This window comes from Hevea brasiliensis, chromosome 4, assembly GCF_030052815.1.
Source record: "Hevea brasiliensis isolate MT/VB/25A 57/8 chromosome 4, ASM3005281v1, whole genome shotgun sequence".
NCBI lineage: Eukaryota > Viridiplantae > Streptophyta > Magnoliopsida > Malpighiales > Euphorbiaceae > Hevea > Hevea brasiliensis.
Window position 1 is genome coordinate 11,998,289 of NC_079496.1, and position 22,455 is coordinate 12,020,743.

Consider the following 22,455-nt stretch of genomic DNA (forward strand, 5'->3'; position numbering starts at 1 on the left):
TTTCATAAAATTATTATTTAGAAAATATCATATTTTATACAAGCAGACCTAATTTTATTAGAATATCAAATAAAATTAAAAATATAAAATTTCGAAATATCTGTTAAAAACTTTTTAAATAATTGTTTAATAATTTTTTACAGGAACCCGCATAGAAATACCACGTCCGCGTGCTTGGGCAATTAGGCATACATCACCTGTTTCTTCTCCCTCCGTAATTTCTAGGGTTTCTTCCATTCTCTCGCGCTTTCTATCTCCCTCTCTCTCTCTAACCTCTCCATCCAAAGATCCGAAATGGATCTCGAGGTAGTGGGCCGCCACGCACTGCTCTTCGACGACGACGCCATGGCGGCTTTCGTTAACTCCGCTGCCGCGCTTGTAGATTGGAACTCTCTCTCTATAGACCGCTACGACGTGCGTCACCTACTGCCCTCTCCTCCTCCACCGCGAAATCGCCGCCGCCAGCAACGTTCTCCGTCTCCGAATCTTGACGATTCTCTCGAATCTGAGCTCGACTACGAGCGCTACCTCGATCTACCCTCAGCATCCGATAAGCAAGGTAATAAAATTTTCCATTTTAATTATATTAATTTGCATTTGGTATTTATTTTTTATGTTGTGTACAAATGATGAATATGTTGAAAGCACTTGATTAGATTTATTATTAGAGAATTTAAAATTATTAGACCATTATTGCAAATACTAAGCTATAGCTTTAGTTTATAACAAATTTGTTTATGGATAAAGGATAATGCTTTAATTTAGTGGAAGTTGTGCTGGATAAGCTAGAGATTACACCTGTCGTCTTGCTGGTGTGTCTTTGGTCTTTTAGGTTTTAAGGGAGCTGTAGTGCCTTTCAACTCGGTTACTCAGTTTTTGTTCTTCTCATCATATTGTGTGCTGTGGATATGTATTATTCTGATGGCTATTCCTTGTGAGTTGGAAATTTAAATTACTAGATAACCATGAGGGTATGTTCAAAGGGAAGTGGAGGGAAATGAGGAGAGCTTTAATTTCTCCAATCCATGCTAGTATGGATCATAGAAAGAATCAAAAAGCAATGATAAGCTTAGAAATGTTGTGGATTTAAGAAGAGGTCCCTCTTTCGAAACAATCTCCTGCTTTTTTGATAGAAAAGAAATAGTGGGATGACAACCTATAGTTCTTATTCTCTTCTTCTCCATTTTCTCATCTTATGTAAATATCCGAACAATGAGTAAGTTATTACCAGTTTTATTTTTCTCAAAATATCCTGCTTTCTTTGGGAGAAAAGAAGGATCAGGATGATAACATATGGTTCTCATTCTCTTCTCATTTAAATATCCAAAATAATGGAAATTATTCATTGCCTGTCCAATTTGCTTGTTCTTTCTACTTCTCTTTCAATCCAAATGGATTTTAGTGTGCAATTTAGTTACTTTTATTGCTTCTACTCGTATGAAGATTCAAGGAAAAATGTTTTAAGTGGATGCCATATATAGTTTCCTCATGGATGGATTATTGTGCCGCTATATCTGAGATTTAATTTGTAGTTGGGTGCTATACTACCATGTGCAGTTATCATTGAATCCAGTCATACATCTAACCAGTTTATGCACATTTTTAAAATGGATTTTTCTGAAAGATAGTATTCAGCTGAACGCTGGAATTTTTTTTTTCCTTGTGGGGTTTGTGTGAATGTTCTACATTCTGGATTGCTTTTCTAAGTTGCAGGATCAGATTTTGTTTACTAAAGTTTCATCTTTCAGGGTGCCAAGTAAGAATTTCCTTTCCTCATTCTTGTGTTTCCCTTTTCCCTTTTACCTTCTTCTGTTCTCAGTGTTCATGTTCTTCTGCCATTTTTATATACTGGCACTATCATCACTGGCAGATTGTCTTATATTTGTTTGATTCTAATTTATTATTTTTTTTTTTAATTTTTTGTCCTTTTCAGATTTAGGAAATGAAGCGGAAAGGAATGATGCTGATGGCTATCATATGGTTGCCTTTTCATATGGAGCCTCTAGTGAATCAACTGACCAGAAGAATACAGATACTGAGTCTAGTTTTCAGCCACCCTTCTCAGTACCTGAACAGTTAATGCAAAACCTGGTAGGTAGATGCCCTTCTTGCTGTTTACTTTTTGCGTTTTGTATTTGTCCTGATGTTGTTTGTTTGGTGCTTATCTAGTGAGCCAACTTGATAGATGTCTAAGGTGCATGTGTTTTTCTAAGGCTTACCATGTCTAAGTTTCAGATGCTCGGAGCAGGGATGGGAGTTCTTCAAGGTTGCCATTCACAGGCACCTTGTCTTCTTTTGATGTCTTGACAAGGGGCCGCACAGGTGGGATTAGGATGATAGAAATTCAATACTTTATCAGGCATCCTCTGGAGATTGGAGGATAGATATCTTTGTAGAGTTCAGTTTCTTTATCTTAATGGTTATCTAAATATATGTGTATGAAAATCGGTGATTTTTCTTGGGACAATTTAGTAAGATGTCTTTTTCCTGGCATTCTGCTTTTCTTAAATTTCCCATTGTTAAGAGATTTTCCCCCCTTTTTTTTCAGCCTCCAACAGAGAAGGTGCACCAAATTATTGCAAGGACTGCCATGTTTGTTAGCAAACATGGTGGGCAGTCGGAAATTATTTTGAGAGTTAAGCAGGGGGACAACCCGACATTTGGATTCTTGATGCCTGATCATAATCTTCATCCTTACTTCAGATTTCTTGTTGATCACCAAGAACTTCTGAAGTCTGACATTGATGGCAAATCTATAGAAGATGAGAACAAAATTGAGAGTGGTGATCAGATGGGTGGTGCATTGTCATTGCTTGGTTCTGTATATGGGTCTGGAGAAGATGAAGAAGGGGCACATGAAGATGCCCCAGCATTTACCAAAAATGATTTTGAAGAATCTGTTAATGCTGCTGATAATGCAACCATTTCTCATGGATCAGAACAAAACAATCCTTCTTTAAATGCAGCTGGGAAAGATGATTCGGTTTCCAAGCCTCCATTTTCTTCTTTGAAAGAAAGGTCTCATGTCGTAAAGAGAAATCGTTCCATCAGTACAGTCAAGGTGGGAACCACTACTGGGGTAAAGAGAGATGGTGATTCCACAACTTCAGTTTCCTCTGCTGTGGATAAGTTGCAGCCTTTCATCTCCCATAGCCTGTCCAAGGTTGAGCCTTCTATTTTGGAGCCTCCAGCTGATTTGAAGAGAGTCGTTGATAAGATAGTTGAGTTCATACTGCGAAACGGAAAAGAATTTGAGTCTGTTCTGGTTCAGCAGGACACTAAACATGGGAGATTCCCATTCCTTCTGCCAACCAACCAATATCATCCTTATTATCTAAAAGCTCTCCAAAAGGCTCAAGAGGTATGTCTTTCCAAAATCCTTTTATTTTTCTAATTTTGGGTTATTTGCATTAGATTCGTGTTTACAGGGAGCATTATAAATTGCACTTTTTTTTGCCCATACAAACCATGTGTACTGTGAATCTACCCCAAATTAAATAATTGTAATGACATCTTGAAGTATTATCGGTTTTAGTCTAGATCTTTTCATGGCAATCTTATAGAGTGGAAAGTTCTTTTTAGTCTAACTTTTAATTAAACTCTAGCAGCCCCATTATGGACAGAGCAGATCTTATGTGTTGACCAGACTTTTGAACTTCTTTATTGGTTAATGTTGTTTTTATATCTAGAATTACTTGTATTGGCCTGACCAAATTTGTTGTGAACATTTGTCATACAATTTAATTTTTCACATGCTGTAATACCATAGTTAATATATATGCAGTAGCTTCCTAATGATGACTTTTGGTTCTTTGGTTACAGTCGAAGTTAGCTGGCAAGAGCTTCATTTCAGAGAAACTTGATTCACTAGGGCATGGGATGGACAGGAAAACTGGAACCAAAGAAAGTGATGCCCTGTCCTTGGCATCTGATATACCATATGAGTCTGACAGGAAAGAAAAGTTTAAAATGGTAATTGGAAAGTCAAAGAAGGATGGACAGGACCCACCTTCAAAAATCACCCAGCCACAAGTTGGAGTTAGTGTGGATGCTGCTGCTGCTATTCTTCAGGCTGCCACAAAAGGCATTAAGAATCCCAACCTGGAAATGCTATCTAAGACCATAAGTGGTATTGGTCATGGTCCTAGCAGTGAAGCTGGAGATAGCCTCCTTTCATCTTGTCCTCAAAGTTCCAACCAGAAGTCAGACAAGATTTGGGAGCATGGTGTTTCTATCCCTGTAGCTAAAGCCATTGCAAAGACAATGGCTGTTGCAGCAGCAAGTGAGGCTGATTCCTCGGAAGCGAGGTTGACCAGAGAGCAGAAGTTGAAGGCTGAGAGACTGAAACGAGCAAAGATGTTTGCAGCCATGATAAAAGGTGGTGCTGCACCTTTAAAAAGTGAACCATTGCGAGGGTTATCAGTAGAGCCATCTGAATCTGGGTTATCAGGTTCTGATTCTCATGCTTTACATCCTACAGCCCAAGAAAGGGAAAGTAAAATTCCATTGGAAATTGATACTCATAATAGAATTGAGAAATCTGCTGATGAATATAATGAACGGCGATCAAAGAGGAGCTATCGTTCTAGGTCTAAAAGGGCTGAAGATGAAGATGAAGAAGAGGAGGAATTGAAGGATAACAGGGATCACAAGCATTCAAGGAAAAAGAGGCGTTCTCATCGCTCTTCCCATCGCAGCAGGGACAGACATAAGCGCAGGAAAAGACATTCCTCTTCTCAGGATGGAGAATCTCAACATCAACACAAGAGCAGTAGCTCCTTGGATGAACATCAGCACAAGCAAGACAGCTCTTCTGAAGATGGGTATAGGCGATCTAGACATAAGCACAAGCATGATAGCTCATCAGATGATGAGCATAGACACTCTAGAAGGAAGCATGGGCATGACAGTTCCTCAGATGATGAGCATAGACACTCTAGAAGGAAGCATGGGCATGACAGCTCCCCTGATGATGAGTACAGACGCTCTCGACGCAGGCGCAAGCACGATAGCTCATCTGATGAGTATACATACTCCCGACATGGTCAGAGGCATGATTCTGATGATGAGCATCAGAACTGTCGACATCAGCATAAGCATGCTAGCTCCTCCAATGATGAGAGTCAGCGTCGATCCAGATCTGTAAAACATAGAAAGAGCTCTCGCACAGAAAGAGAAACAGACTTGGAGGAAGGAGAGATCATTACAAAATCAGATCAGTCGAAAGTTAGTGAGGGTGGTGATGGCGCTAGTAGGGAAGCTTCTGTGGATATATCAAAATCATACCAAGAGGTGAGGGCCTCATCTCAGCATTCTGAGTCCACTGAAGTTTCTAATGATCTTAGAGCAAAAATTCGAGCCATGTTGATGGCAACCCTGTAAGTAGCCACAACATATATCTCAAGTTTATTGCTTTACAGCGATTGTATCCTTATCAATTCTCCAGGTCAATTCTTGTAGAAATGTGTTTCAGATTTATGATGTTTAACAACGTAATGTTGAAAATTTTCTCTGAACACTTTCTTTGCCAGTAACGATTCTGTGTTCGTGTTTCTGTATTAAACCTATAACCGACGTTGGTCAAGAGTTCTGGCTACTTTATTGGCGTTCACCCTAATTTGGAGCCTAACAGTTGAGCAATTGGTCAGTTCGGTTCATGACCGCATTGAACTGACCAAATCGAATAGACTAAATCTTATAAAATATAAAATTGAACTGAAACTGATTTTATTATAAATTGAATTGAATTGAATTAAATTATTTGGGTTCAGTTTAGTTTGATAATTCGATTTTGAATAATGCCCGGCTTTAGAGTGATCAAATCCATGCGTGTGTCCAAGAAACAGTTCTTCCTCAATTTTCAATTTTCAATCTTAATCTCAATTCTCAAATAGAAATCAATTAAATTGAAATTCTCAAATGACAATTATTTGGGATTATTCTCAATTCTTAAATCCAATCAATTATTTGGGATAATTCTCAAATGGCAATCAATAAACAATAAAAATATCCTGTGAACAAAGTGTTAACTAAGTTGTACAAGGCTCCCGAAAAAAAGCAAAAAACCAGACTTGTGGCTAGCATCGAGAAGAAAAGCCATGCAAGCAGCAGCGCATTCTCGTGTAAAAAGGAGGAGAAGAAGAGACAAAATACTTGAAACAAAACTGTTACTTGAAGGAAGGATAGGAGCGGAAATAGACAAAACACTTAAAACGAATCTGAATATTTCAGGTCTTGATTTTCCTTTATGTAGTTAGTTGAACACATTTTGTTTGAATTTTAAAGCAGATTGAGAGAGAGAGAGAGGGATGAAATGAAGCAAAAGGAAGGCAATGTTTGGTGTGAACGAGTAGACTAAAGAAATGAGGTTACACACACATAATGGACGGCTGAGATAATGAAAGGGAACGGTCAGGATTGTTTAAATCCGTAAAAAAGAGAGCAAAATATTAGTTGTTAATGAGAGTTAAACCACCAACGTATAAGCAGACGTCAAGCTAACCTCTACACTGCTATTTAGTTTCATAACATATATATTTGGCAAATTAGATTCGGTTTGTTTTTATCTTTAAAAACTGAATTAAATTGATATAACTGAAAAATTTATAAATAAAAATCAAATTAAATCAATTATTTATAAAATTAAATTGAAAAAAAATTAAAATTAATTAATTTAATTAATTTTTTTTATTTAAATCGAATTCTACTCACTCTAATGAGTATTCTATAAATAAATAAATAATATAATTCTTAACATCCTAAGCAACCATATCGATTATCGAGCTAAGTAATCAAATAGAGGGACATAAGATAAATCTTTTTCCCTCATTCATAGGCTCATAGCATCATTGATGTCATCCTTTTTTACAACATGTTTGAAGTCTTCGTTTTTATTTGTCATTTATTATAAAATGAATTTGTTAAATTACTTTTTCAATAATATTTTCATGATACATTGATATACTTATAAAAGAAAATCATGTAATTAATTTATAAGAGCCTTCTCTTCTCTTGCTCGTATATTATCACCTTAAAGTTTTAGTTGAATATAATATAAGTTTATAAGTGTATTTTTTTCACAAAAACCATCCCAATAATTCTCCTCAAACCCTTTAAACTCTCCAAATCTCTACCAGCCTCAAAGTTCAAACATTGTTTCGTGAAACATATAGCTGCCTTACCCACTAAGACTCCATTGACACATTCAGGACAATTTTTTAATTAAGAAATCTTGAATAGAAAAAAAATTATTTTATTCAATTATAATATCTCACCAAACGAGTAATTGGACAAAAATAAAATATAGATTTCAACAAGTGGGACAGAATTTCCAACTATATTAATAAAGGCCATAATATTTATACATTAAATGATTTGATTTTAACTTTCTATTGTAAAATGTGAATGCATTGATAGTCTACATTAATTTAATATTTTATATAATGTGAAAGCAGAGAAAAGTGATATATAATTGAGAAAGAAACGTGGGAATTGAAGAGAGCAATTTTGCTAGGTTTGGAAAAATTGAAAATAAAAAAATCGAATAAATTAAATTTAAAAATTCGATCAATCAATGAAGAGAGGAAATGATTTAATTTTTTTTAACAAAAGAAATAAGATAATAAAACAAAGTGATTTAAATATATTTTACAATTTATCATATGAAAAAAAGTATATTTCTTATAATATAAACCCCAAAATAAATAAAAAATTGCCAAGCAATTATTTTTTTAATAACTGTATTTATTTATATATTAAATAATTATTATTATTTTATCATTTTATTTATTCATCTTAAATAAAATGTCGGTATTACCATATAATTTCTCCTTATACAGACTATGTCCAATAATTCAGAGCCAAAACCTTGATGAAAAAGCCCTAATTAAGCCACCCCATTAACATTTCACTTTCAAAGTTATTATCTTTCTTTTTCTTGATGATTCAGAACAAGTTTTGTCTTATCCAATTTCAACTAGATTTTAATTTCCCATAATAATTAAAAAAAAAAAAAGATCTTACAATTTGTACACAGATTGCCACTTTTCAAAGTCCACCACCTTTCTTAATTCAACCCACCCACATTTCTATTTAGACTTTGGCACTAATTTTCTACATTTTGAGTTGTCACAAAAATGGCCACATTTTGTCAACACAATCTCATAATTCTATGTGTGCAACTGTCAATAAATTATTTAGCTTTAAGATTTGAGTCTTTTTATATATAAATATATATAATTTTTATAATCCTCCTGAAATTTTATTTTTTATTTTTATCTTTTAATTTTAATTTATTATAAAAAAAATCTCTAAATTTTATTTTTATTTTACAAAAATCTCTTTGCAAACTAAAAAAATAATCAAATTACTTTTTAAGTTTTAATTTCTTTTTATCTGTCATTCAAAATATACTAATCATTTCAACAACTATTTAAACTTAATACAAAAATATTAATGCTATTACAATAATTTACTTCTTGAAAAGATAGACGATTTACCTTTCATTGAAAGTATTGAAATTATATTCGTAAACGTTATACTATAGATTAAAGGAAATTTTTAATCTGAAAATCTATTATTGCATATTAGAGAGACTATTTATAAAATAAATTTAAAATTTAAATATAATTTTTAATAATAAATTAAAATAAAAAGAAAAAATTAAAATATGAGGCGAAATTCAGATACAAACTATAAAATTTATCCTTGATTTAATTATTGGTGTGTGAAAACGCACATCTGGTGACCTAGTCTAAGTCATGACATGATATGAGATGTATCGGGATGATCAGGTCTATATGGGATGTTTCTGTGTTGAATTTTCTCTGGATTTTAATTATTTAATATTTTTTTTTATAAAAAAGGTTATGGATTTGGTGATTAAATTCAATTAAGATAATTAAATTTATTTTTTAATCTAAAATTAATAAATGGTATATAAAACAGAATCGTAAAATTAATTTGTAAAATTATATGTTTTTTAAAATTATATAACATAAACTTATTAAGACTTTTAAAATATTATTAATTTTAATATTTAAATTATTTTAATTCTAAATATAACATCTTTTCATTAGATTATTAATGAGAATAAATAATATTATTTAACAGTTTGATATATATAATAAAAACATTATATTTTGATAAATAATATATAAAAAGTAATTCATATTTATAATAATAGTATAAAAAATATATTCAAAAAAAAAATATAACAAAATCACATACAGACAGACAAAACTAAAATAAAATTTCAAAATAATTTTAGATTAATTACATAGAATAAAGTCGGTGGTTGATATTATATTCAATTCAACATATATATTATTTTTAATAGCAATATAAAAGCAAGCAAGCAAGCAATTCTTCTTACAGAACTAAAAACGCGTACAAAGTAGTAATAAATTAAAGTAATCTCGCATGCTCAAATATTTTCCCAAATTCCAAAATATTAGTTATTTAATGTGTATATTATAAATAGAATATTACATAAATATATATATATATATATATATATATAATAATATAAAAATAAATATAAATTAAATTATTGAATATATTTATAGATTATTTAATTATATTTTATATTGATTTATGTAATTGTAAATTATTAAATTATATTTATTATTAATGATAATTTATATATGGTCATATTTAATTATTTCTGTTTCTAATTTCTTTTATTTAATTATATTTATATTCAATTATTTATTAATTAAATTTATTTACACAATTAGTTATTTATTAAGAAATATTTGTAGTATTTTATTATTTTAATATTATATTAATAATTTTAATTATATCAAATGCTAATAAAATTAGATAAATAATATTTTCCCAATCATCACGCTTTCACCCATTTAACCTAGTTGGAGGATTTAACGAAACTGTTATGACAGTGGGTGTAGAATAATTTTTGAATCGTGATAAATTATTATTTTTAAGGTATTAATTGCTTTTACTAAATTGTTTTATGGTTAAGAAATAAAATTATATTTGAATTGAATAATTCATCCATATTTATAGATAATAAAAAGTCATAGCACATTCTTAGATAGACACATCTGTTTATTTCTGACAGACACGATTGTTTATTTTAATAAGCATATTTTCTAACAAATGTGATTGTTTATGTATAATAGATATGTTTTTTTATAACAAACATATTTGTTATGGTACCTTTTCAAATAATTATGACTATTTATATATAATTGACATGTCTGTTTATTAACAGACACATCTATTTGTTAATAAATACATCTGTTAGTAATTTAATTATTAAATTAAAATAAAATAATTATTTTATTTCACATGCATATGTACCAAGTATCATCATAGAATAATATATATTTATTTAAACAAATATAATTTTATATATTTCACTTTTTTTTTTTCACTTCTTTCCTTTCTTATATTTTAAAAATATGAGAATTCTTTTTTTTTTTTTTCTACTATCTAACGTACAAACTATTTATAACAATCCTCCATTTAGCTTGTAATATTATATCTCATTGTTTTATAACAATCCTCCATTTAGCTTGTAATATTAGATCTCATTATTTTATGTATAATGAAAAAGATCTTTCGATTTAAACTTTTTTTTAGTGTAAGTATCTCAAAGTTATAAAAAATCACAGTAACCTTAACTTAAACCTATATTCTTATTAAATAGAACATAAAATACTACACATATGATCCAATTAGTTTGAATCAAAAGTTTATCAAAATTTCAGCACTAAATTGATATTGTGCTACCTCCTATTTTTATGAACGTTTACAAATGTTATTTTAACTTTTTGTTGAAGTGGCACTACTTTCTATATTCATATAAGTGAAGTTTCATTTGTAACGATATTAAACTTCACTAAGAATATAAAGACTCATTCTCATTCTATTAACTTAGTACGCTAAGTACTTAATTATAACATTTATTTAATGACTTGTTATTATCCTTTAAACTTTATTTAGTAATAATACCGTATAGTAGGGTGGTTCTCATTACTAATAAATTTAATAGAATATTCTTAATCCTTATTCAGTACATGTACTTTTGATCATATATCTCGAGAGCTTTTTTATTAAAAGATTTGCTAGATTATTACAGGATTTAATATAAATAATGGTAATAATACTATCAGAGACTAATTGTCTCACATATTAATTTGCAAGAAATATTATATGGAGTATTTGCTTCTCTCAATATAATGAGATTGACAAAGAGCAAAACTCCCACTATATTTTTTTACTTTGATATCTAAGATTGTATATACCTCTTTTAAATCTTTCATTTTAAAATTTTATATTATTCACACATTCCATATTTGTTTCAATTATAAGTATTTCATTGACATAAAAATAAATTATCACATCAAAATCTTCTTTAATATGCAGTTGCATCTAAATTTGTTCAAGAGAAAAGTTTTATGTGGTATGCAGTAATTTCTTTCTAAAATTATTCCAAAGTAAAATTTGCTATTATTCCTCCTACTTGCAATAATTCAAGAACCACCATTTTCAAATCCTTAAGTTTTGAAACAAATATATGTAACTCATAACTTGATCCATAACATGCACATTATCAAGTATTTGGAATTCAAAATATTTCATAATTAGAAATTTATTCACATCTTGTTTTTTTGTGTTATATTTGAACTTCAATGAATTTCAGATTTCCTTTGGAGACTAAACAGAGATAAACAGATTATACATCATATCTGACAAGTTATTCAGAATATGAGCTCTATACAGCAATTCATCTTTTTTACGTTTTTTTTAATCTGCTTTCACTTGTTCAAAATCTTCTGATATTGATGGCGAAATGGCAGGCAAACTTAAATCAAGTATGTTAGAAATCTTCAATGCAAGAAGTAAAGGTAGCATCTTGGCTTTCCAGATAACATAATTTGTTTCATTAAAACGATCCAGTTTTATGAATTCTTAATTCATCATAGAAATAGCTTTCGACTCCATTGTGATTAACACCTTAAAATTGTTATGACAATGAGTGTAGAATATATTTTGAGTCATAATAAATCACTATCTTGAAGGCATTAATTGGCCCCACTAAATTGCTGTAATATTATAGTAATATACCTCCAAGATATAGCAAAGTCAGAAATTTGCAGACAATAATTTCTAAAGATTTCCCTTAAGAATTTTTTATGAACTGAATTTAGAGAGACAAGAATAGAAGAATAAGAAGAAATAGAAGTATTTTTGAATTGAATAACTCATCCATATTTATAGATAATGAAAAGTCATGACATCTTTCTATACAGACACATCTATCTATTTCCAATATACACTACTATTTATTTTAAATTGATACCTCTTCTGATAAATGTAACTATTTGTATATAATAGATTTTTTTTTAATAGACACATCACATCTACTTGTTAACGAACACATTTGTTAGTAATTTAATTATAAAATTAAAATAAAATAATTATTTTATTTTACACATATATGTACCAAATATCATCATATAATAAAATATATTTATTTAAACATATATAATTTTATATATTTCACTTTCTTTCACTTCTTTCCTTTATTGCATTTTAATAATGTGGGGATTCTTTATTTTTTTACTACCTAACATACAAGCTATTTATAATGAAAATACTATGAGAAGGTTAACAAAATTACAGTATAAGGGAGTCATCTCTCTCTCTCTCTCTCTCTCTCTCTCTCTCTCTCTCTCTCTCTATATATATATATATATATATATATATTTTTTTTTTGTTGATGAATATTTTTAATTATTATTGAAAATTTTTTTATAAGCTTGAAAATTAAAATTAATTTAGTTTTTTGTGGTAATAAATAAAAAATTTTAGTTAATACTTAATATACATGTATATCATTATATAATTAATTAGTTTGTTTGAAAATATAAATAACTTTGTATACACTACCTCAATATCTTTTCATTGCTATATATTTTTTCAGGACACCTAAAATTTTGCAAAGAAATGAGGATTGTTAAGGTTTGAATCACAATTTCCTGCTCTATGAGGTAGCCATTCAATCACTCAACTACCCAATCTTTCTATTGTTCATTTTGAAAAATTGTCTTTCTATTATTGACGATTGATACTATATATATTTTTATTTTATGTATTTAAATTTAAAATAATTATTATTATTTAATGAAATTTTATTTTTAGTTGTAGGCAATATTTATGAATTATGTGATGTTATTAATTATAAGGTAACTATTTAATGAATAATATTTAAAATTATCATTAAAAAAATTAGACAAAACAACAAATTGTGCTATTAATTAGAGGGGAATTATCAAATATTATCATAATTGATTAAAATAGTAAATAAATATATAATACCAAAATATTCTCATCAATTTAATCTTCATGGATAAGATTCATATATATATAACCAGCCATATTAATTTCCATCTTCTTTGAGGAATATGAAAATAAATAAATAGTCAATTTGTATAGCCCCACACTTTATTCTCGTCGTAGACTTGGCAGCCCCTAAGTTTGATTGATGAAGTTCTAGCTTATAGAAGTGTAGTGTAGATTTTTTTTTTTTTTAACGATTAAAAAAGAACATTATATTAGGGTATAGAGATATAAGTTGAATCTTAATTAAGGTTCTGTTCGATTAAAGGAAAATATTTTAAAAATATTTTTCATATTTTTTAGTATTTAGAATGCTTAAAAAAATTAGTGAATATAAAATATTTTTTAAATTAAAGGAAAAATTAAATTATTTTTAAATAAGGTAATTTTTTTTAAAGAGAAAATTATTTTTTTATTTTTTAATTTTAATAATTTTATTAAAATATAAAAATATTTATATATATATAAAATAAATATATATTATTAATTTAATATTATAATTAAATAAAAAAATATTATTAAAAAAATATTTTTTTAAAATATAAATTTTATAAAAAATATTTTTTATATATAAATCATTTTTCATAAAGCAAATAAAACTTAAGTCTTCCACTTTGTTACAGTGGCCTTAATTAATCACTTACACTTAAGCATTATAATCTCAATAATTGACCCCATTCACTTTTACGTATAGCAGCATATTATTTTATTGGCAAATTAGGAAAATTATATATATATATATATATATATATATATATATATATATATATATATATATATATAGAACAACCATTCAAGATGGCAAATTGTTTGAGTAAAATGAATTCAATTTTTTTAAATTCAAATATATTAAAAAAATTACGAAAAAATTTAACAAAATTAGTTCAATTTTATATATAATTTTAATTTGAATAATTTTAAATTTATACGAATTAATACGAATTACGAATCAATTTAGACTAAATTAAATTAAATAATTTTTTAATAAATAAGAGAAAAAGAAAATTGTAATTTAAATATTGAATGATGTTGGTAATGGTATGCTACTATGCGTATCAGTGTACGAGAGTGCAGTAAGTATGACACGTAAATGATCCAAAACGTTAAGAGTAAAATGAAGACTGGGGCCCAAATGTAGTCATCAGTGAGCATCGGCCGTCTGTGTCTCGGTTGACTATGTGTGCCGTTTACCCCTCACGTGTAATCCGCCGAGCCAATCGGGACAGCTCATGTCGTTCAACCAGTCAAACCTCCTTTTCCTTCACCAACCCTACCCGGGAAATTATCAGACACAACTTGCGTTAGAACTGGTATGAAGTCTGCCTATCAGTTCCACCTCTTAATCTATAATAAATTAAATTTAAATAATTTTTTTTTAAAAGGTATTATCATTATAAATTTATGAGTAATGACGCACATGTATAGTTTATCACTACTTTCCTTTCTCTCTACTCTAATTAATTTTTTTTTTTTCTAAACTTGATTCAGTGTGAATTTAAAATATAAAATATATAATGAGACTTATCTATTAAATATATAAATCTTACATATTTATATTTTAAATTTATGATAAATTAGATTTAAACAAGAAATTTTTTCTCATTGTATACTTGTTATTCTTATAAGTGATAGATCCAAAGGGATAAATGGGAGGTCGTTTGACCCCTCTTTTTTGTTAAATGTTCTTTTTATATATATACACACCCTTCATAAATTTAATTATTGATTTTTTTTTGTAAAATTCAAAATTAATTGAAATAAAAAAGTATGTTATGCATTCAAAAGTTTATTTACTTTTAAAATTTGATTGCATTAATAATATATTTTTTTAAATAGTTTTAGGGTATTAGATTTTTTTTATTCTAATTATAATATATTAATATTATATTTAAAATTGTTAATAATATTTTATTATTTTATTTTATATGTTTTAAAAAAAAATTTTTATATTGTCGCATACGTTTTACGGTCGTCAGACGATTTTCATCGAAGTCGAAAGTGAGGAGTCGCCACTTTAATTTTTTTTGGGTAAATTAAAGAAACCCTTTTACTTATTGAAATCTGAAGTGTTTATTTTTAAAATTATTTATTCCACTTCTTATATCGAGATTCAGGGTTCAGGGTCCGAGCACCGGTGGGAAAAGGTGTTAAGCACCTCACATCGTCCCCAAAAGGGAAGGTGAATTTAAAGATGTGTTCATGCTAATCTAATTGTTATGAGGTTTTGTTTTGGATATTGGTTTCTCGCATATTATTTGAAACCATTTTATATCTCACGGCTAAGGTAGACCAATTATACATAATAAGTGGTATTACCATAATGGTGAATTTTGACTCCATTTTATTATGTCTTTCCCCCTTTCAAAATTAGGACTCTAACCTTAAAAAGGGCATTATTCGAATCCTGGGGATTTACAGTAGGTAATGAGAATCCTCAGTTTACTAACCATCAATCTCATCATCGGTATTCGAGTAACATGAAAAATTATAAATGTTTTATGTAATTAAAGATATGTTTGGATTTTTCTCTTTATTTTGTCAAGGCCTTATTTCATGGTTATATATCAATCATCACCTGAATGATTTTTCTCTTTATTTTGTCAAGGCCTTATTTCATAGTTATATATCAATCATCACCTGAAGAATTCGATCTATATTGAGAACTCTCATTTGAATAAAATTCCTTTTGGTGGTTTAATCAATATTCATTTCCATATTCTTAAATATTGGCTTAATGAATTATTTGGTATAAACTCCCCTAGTGGCCAGAGTATACATTTTGTTAAAATATTCACAAACTAATAATAAATTTTAGATATCAATAATATTAAGGGAAGACTTTCCCTAAGAAGAATTTCAAGAAAGAACCCTCTCTTGAATATAAACGTGTATTTAATTTAAAAAAGGGGTTATTGTTTAAAGGAGAACTCTCCTTTTTAATTTTAAGTGCAAAAAGAAATTTTGAATACCAAAGGAGGACTCTCCTATTGGCTAAAAACTTTTGTATAACATTATAAAGTAATTTTAATTTTTTTTCAAGAAAATTATGATGCACGTTCAGAACATCTCACGGGAGAAGCTTTCCTTTCCGATTCAAGAAAAATACGATTTTCATTGATGCAATTTAGGAAAAGGCCACAAGAAAGACCCTCTCCAGGACCTTTACCAAAATGAACAATGATTTTGTAAATGGGATTCCATTATTCTTAAAAATGGCCATCATTTCAAGAAACATTTAAATACATCCTGAAATTCATTATTCTATTCCTATTCCGAGCTCGCTTTACTGTCTATGAACCAATATGTTCCCTTTTGCTCGGAATAGTGCTCTTTATTTTTACTCTTCTATATCTGAACTCTATGTAGCTCAGAGCCTCAAATTCCTAAGCTCCGAACACTAGGTGATTCCAGGGCCGAGCCCTACTCCCGAGCTCCGAATTCTTGATGATTCCGAGACTGAACCCTATATTTGCCCAAGCTTTGGATCTTGAGTCTGATCTCTAGATGATTCCGAACTCATGGTTTGTGATTTTTATTTCAAAACTAAATAAATTGATGAATGATAAAAAGAAAATTCCTCATAATAGCATGCGATTTTTCCAAACACTAATCCCATTTATCCTAAGCATCTAATGTTCCAAACCCATTGTTTCCCTATGTACTGTACAACGAAAACTAAAGGGTGATTTTGTGTGCGTGTGGAATCATAATATGATCAAATCATGGAGTAGGCATTTTTTGAAAATTTTACCTGCAGCAATCCTAGTAAGGAGCAGTGTACCCGGAGCTTTATGAACAACAAAATGGCTGTGATGTGATGAGGATGGGAACGACAGAACAATGAAAAGAAAATATTAGAACAAAGGAAAAAAAAAACTAGATTTTGGACGTGATCACAATAACAGATTCTCTAGAAAACTGATGTTTCTAAAGCCTCTTGTTCTCAATATTGCACTATGCTCTCCTCAGCAAAAAAAAAAAGGATCCCTTGCAATAGTGACGCTTGGGGTATTTATAGGGGATGGGTACACTAAGATTGAAGGTCAAGATTTGATCACCGAAAAGGAACGATTGAAATTTGAAAGGGCAAAATCCTAAGGTCAAAAATTGAAGAGGTCAGGAGATGAAGGGCAGAGATGAATTCAGGACTTCTTTGTCCTTTTCCATTTTAATCCATTGGTTGGGGATCATGCCTTACAGATTTGATCAAGGGTGGGGATTGAAAAGTACTCTGTCTGCTTTTTAAATTTTATCTAAGGGTCAGAAATTCAGCCTTACAAATTAAATCAATGGCTGAGATCAAATAGTACCATGAAACTTTAACAAACATGATCCTACGGAGAAAATCTATTTTGCAAAGAATTAAGGGTTCAAATTTATTGTCCTTGTATCTGATCTCATGCCAAGCTATATTTGACCGATCTCTGTCAGGTTCTTTCCCATCTGATCCTTTACTCGATTCCCTTTCCTATCTACTTCGATCTCATCCAGTCTTTGGTCCTAATTTATTTCGTTCATATTTTATTTCAACTGATCCGATTTCTCCCGATCTCTGGTAGAGTTTTATTTAGTCAGTTCGATCTTTCCCGATCTTTGATAAAATTTATTATTATTTTTTATATATTATTATTTGAGTTAATTCGATCTCTTCTGATTTTGATCAGGTCATTTTTAGTTTTGTCATTCTTCAGCCCACATCATCAGTCCATATTGCATTTTTTGAGGTCCAGCTCATCCATACGCATCGGAAATCGAAAGGCGCATTAAACACACATGTCATCCAAAGCGTTGCCTTGTATGTCTGTTTCCTATATATACCTTAGCCCTCTTTCAATGCACACCTTCAGCTCCTATTTTCCTTTGCCCTCTCTCTGATTCTCTTGCGATTTCCAGCGAGACTAACTCTTCATATTCTCTTGAGATTTCCAGCGAGACTAACTCTTCATTCTCTATTGTTGATCCATTTTTAGCGAGGTTTTCGGCCATTTTTAACTTTTTTGTTAATTTCTTCTTAAAACCCGTCAAAATGAGTGACACCGGAGCTCAGAGAAGGCCACCGTCGGTCATTGTCTCCTAGACCTCCGACGAGGAGGCAGCGAGAACAAGTGAGCAGGACGTCATCGCAGTTCAAGCCTCGCCGATCACCGCTGGTCTGAGTAAGAAGCTGAGGAAAGAGTCTCTTCCGGTTGATGAAGTGGTTTCGATCCTGGGTCACTCTGAGCTAACTCAGATTAGCCAGGAGTTTAACATCCCAGGCGAGGTGTATGAACTGATTTGGTGCCATGGAGATTTCCGAGCTGACCACTTCTTTGAGAAGATCGACTAGATAGTGATATATGAAGAATAATTGAAGGCCGAGCTCTGATTCCCCCTACAGTAGTTTTACAAGGATATACTAAAGTACTATTGGGTCTGCATCGCCCAACTGCACTTGAACTCCTGGCACATTATGGTCGCCTTTAGAGGACTGTGCCAAGCCAAGAGGTTAGAACCCACGGTCAAGGTGTTTACCAAGTTACACCGACTCGGTCGAAAGAAGAATGATGAGTATTGGTCATTCCAGGTGAAACCGAACTACGAACTCTTCATCGAGCTCCCATCTTCATTAAAGGACTGGAAGAACCGAACTCAAATGGTGGCTAATGAACATTGTTATCAGCAAACACATCCCGCTCCAGCTAGTTGACCTCGAGCCCGACAAGGGTAAATTCGATCTCCTTACTTGTGTTAAAAAAATTGTCACTAATTATTTTTTGTGCATAGATATGACTGGAGTCAAAATCAAGCAGGCAGGGAGGAAAAGAAAGAGAGAACTTGCGCAACGGGTTCTCCAGAAGAAGGAAGCTATTATTGCCACTGCACGGGCTAAGGAGCTGGAGGCTCAGAAGAGGGCTCGAGTGGAAGTGGCAGACTCCCCTGAGCGAACCAAAGCAGAGCCAACCCCAGCAAGATCGGCTCCGCCCCCTGAGCCAGTACCTCAACAACTTCAACTTTCGAGTCTGTCCGAAGCTGGCTCGTCAGGGTAGGTGACCTCTTCTGCCCGAACTCTCTCCCGAGGGGCTTAAGTCCTTCTGAGTTCCCTAGAGGGGAATCAAAGAGTAAGGGGGAACATCGACCTGGCTCGAGTCACTACAGTGACAATATGCTTCCAGAAAGACTGAGCCAGTATGTCTTAGGACAACGTGGATGACCTACTTAGCCACTCCATGAGCCATGGGAGAAGGTTAACTTCTTAAGGAGGGAGACATCCAAGGCGGTCCATGAAGCTCTCGCGTTCAAGAATCAATTAGCTGTGGCACACACCTGGATCATAGAGTTGGAAGGACAAGTGAAGTCTTCAGAGGAAGTTATAGCTCGGCTGTAGAGAGAATTGGAAGATGCGCACATGAGCCGAGCTATTGACTTGGCTAAATTTTTTGAGGATCTCCGAGCTAAGGAAGAAGAGCTAATAGCTAGGGAGAATGGCGCTCTCAAAAGGGAGGCAAATGCATATGTAAGTGCCCACGGAGACCTCTTGACCAAATTATTGAAGCCCTACCCTTAAGATGACTTCACTTGGCTGGAAAAGCTCGCTCTAGTTGCCGGAGAAGTTGAGGGTGTGAGTGAGGCTTAGGGGGTTAATAATATATATCGGGCAGAGGGGGGTGAAAATGTAAATGTGGATCGGGCAGAGGGGAGTTAGCCTAAGGCGTGACTGTACTTGTAATAATTTTCCAGAATTTTAATGAGGTACCTTTTACTTTCCTAACTTGTCTAGTTATTATTTTTTATTTGTTATTTCTGAACTTCCCGACACCATCATTTATTGAGATCGAACCATCAAACATATGAGATCGGATAATCAATGAAAATAAAAACTGACTTAATAATTCAGACTGAACTCGACTTGAAGAAGACTAAGCCGAATTGGAATTTTGCCCAGAATTTTAACGAGATCGGATGAAATCGGACTAATATCAAATTGTCTATATTACCAAGTGATATGAGACCAAACTTTAATGAGATTAGGCAAAACCGGACTAAGACCGAACTGAATCGAAGGGGAATCAGATTCGAATAATCTGCCTAATAAGGTGTTCGGATCCTTTTGGGATCAGTGAACTTCACTATGTTCAGGTTCGGAAGCTTGTAAAACTCGATGAATTCCATTTGAACTTTATTGATTGACCAAAATATGGTGTCTACAGCTGCTCCTCTTTATATATTTTCTATTAGGGGGATGAAATTTTACATTCACCCTGAATAGGAAACATGTAAAGATATAGACTCATATTTTGGGTAGAATGGAGTGAGATTGGAGTTAAGATGGAATTAAAATCAAGAGAATTAGATAATGAAATTAAAGTCAACTTGGATCTTGAACCAAGAGGTTGATAACTGAAATTGCTGAAAATTAAAAATCAACTTGGATCTTGAATCCATAGGTTGATGACTGAAAATTAAATGCTTAAAATCAACTTGGATCTTGAATCCAGAGGTTGATGACTGAAAATTAAATGCTGAAATTAAAATCAACTTGGATCTTGAATCCAGAGGTTGATGATTTGGAGATTAAATGCTGAAATCAAAATCAACTTGGATCTTGAATCCAGAGATTAATGATTTGGAAATTAAATGCTGAAATTAAAATCAACTTGGGTCTTGAGTCCAGAAGTTACAAATTGTGTATAGGTTTTCTAATTTTCAAAGTTTATATAGGTTTAAATACTTACTGGATGATCTAGGTTTCGAAGCAAAATTGACGAAAGACCCTATCCCATTAAGAGTTTACTTAATGCTGAACTAAAAGCTGAGGAACTGATGAAGGACCAATATCATTTTCCCAATTAGAAGGTGCACTTTTCCTTTTCCTTAAAAATGCCCGCCTTGATCCTCTTTTCTAGGAATGCATTTTTTAGGTTTTCTTGCTTTTCTGTTAGGAGCGCTCTTTCGGGTTTTCACTCCGGCAAACTTACTTCTTCTTCTTCTCTTTTTTTTTTTGAAGCGGTGCGTCCTTTCAGGTTTTCACCCCTAAGATTCCTCTTATTTATGCCCCTTTCATTTTCATGATCCCTTCAGATTCCTATATTACTCGCCATTCCACTTGTTAAGTCATTCAACGCTCCATTGCTTGATCTTATGCAATATTCATTAAGTTACCTTTTAATGAGTCTTATTTTGTAATTAGACATTAATAAGATGATAGCGCATATTTCAAAACAAGGTAAATAGGCTTCGCAAAATGAAATAGATAGATAAAATAAGACAAATAGGTTACGCAGAATAAACATGGCACATGACGTAATAGGACGAAAGAGATAACATAAAAGATCACAAATATAAACTAATGATTATAATAACAGAAAGGACAACAAGAGGTTTATCATAAAGATAAGATAACTCCCTTTATTCCTTTTGATTAATCCTCGAAAAATCTTATTGCCACGAATTCTAGGAACGTGAAGAATGTTCATGCCTTAGGTACCCAGTTGCTCCTTATTTCTATCATCTTTATCCCTCCTTTTATCGGATTGAGAGGACGCTCGTTTCGGGTTTTCATCCTTTTTTTTTTTTGAAAGCGTCGTTGTGGGTTTTCACTTTCCCTCATTTTGCAGGAAGTGTCCTTGTGGGTTTTCGCCTCCTTTCTCTTATTTTGCTAGGGATGCCTTGTAATGGCCCGACCCATTAATGATATTGTCCGCTCTGGGCCGAAGCCCTCACGATTTTAAAACGTATCACTAGGGGTTACAAACTGCCAACTTATAAACCCAGCGTCTCTCCCGTGTTTTACCGATGTGGGATTTGCCTAGGGTGTTACAATCCACCCCCTTTATGGGACTCAGCGTCCTCGCTGAGGTTTGCCCCACCATCGCTCAAGGTTGCACGCGGAGTGGCTCTGATACCACAAATGTAATGGCCCGGCCCACTAGTGATATTGTCCGCTCTGGGCTGAAGCCCTCACGGTTTTAAAACACGTTACTAGGAGTTACGAACCGCCAACTTATAAACCCAGTATCTCTCCCGTGTTTTGTTGATGTGGGATTTGCCTAGGGTGTTACATACCTTTTCAGGTTTTCACCCCTACATTATTTTTTTATTTTTTTTTAT

General features: G+C 31.8%; 1 protein-coding gene across 5 annotated transcripts; it reads left to right on the forward strand.

Annotated features, from left to right (window-relative positions):
- Nucleotides 1-164: 164 nt before the first annotated feature.
- Nucleotides 165-5,518, forward strand: LOC110670025 (uncharacterized). 5 transcript variants are annotated; one of them, XM_021831948.2, is made up of 4 exons: nt 165-559; nt 1,934-2,091; nt 2,549-3,361; nt 3,823-5,518. In XM_021831948.2, exons 1-4 carry the CDS (start codon nt 295-297, stop codon nt 5,380-5,382), a joined length of 2,796 nt encoding a protein of 931 aa, XP_021687640.2. In that variant the 5' UTR covers nt 165-294; the 3' UTR covers nt 5,383-5,518. The 5 variants fall into 5 exon arrangements, with proteins under 5 accessions (XP_021687640.2, XP_021687641.1, XP_021687646.1 ...); XM_021831949.2 differs by having other exon boundaries at nt 192-1,756; XM_021831954.2 differs by lacking the exon at nt 165-559 and adding an exon at nt 2,236-2,322 and having other exon boundaries at nt 2,033-2,091.
- Nucleotides 5,519-22,455: the final 16,937 nt, after the last annotated feature.

Bases quoted from the DNA above. Each gene is read 5' to 3' on its own strand.
- LOC110670025 (XM_021831948.2), top strand. From the start codon at position 295: ATGGATCTCGAGGTAGTGGGCCGCCACGCACTGCTCTTCGACGACGAC. The intron at 560-1,933 runs GTAATAAAATTT...TGTCCTTTTCAG, and splicing joins CTCAGCATCCGATAAGCAAG to ATTTAGGAAATGAAGCGGAA. The intron at 3,362-3,822 runs GTATGTCTTTCC...CTTTGGTTACAG, and splicing joins CTCTCCAAAAGGCTCAAGAG to TCGAAGTTAGCTGGCAAGAG.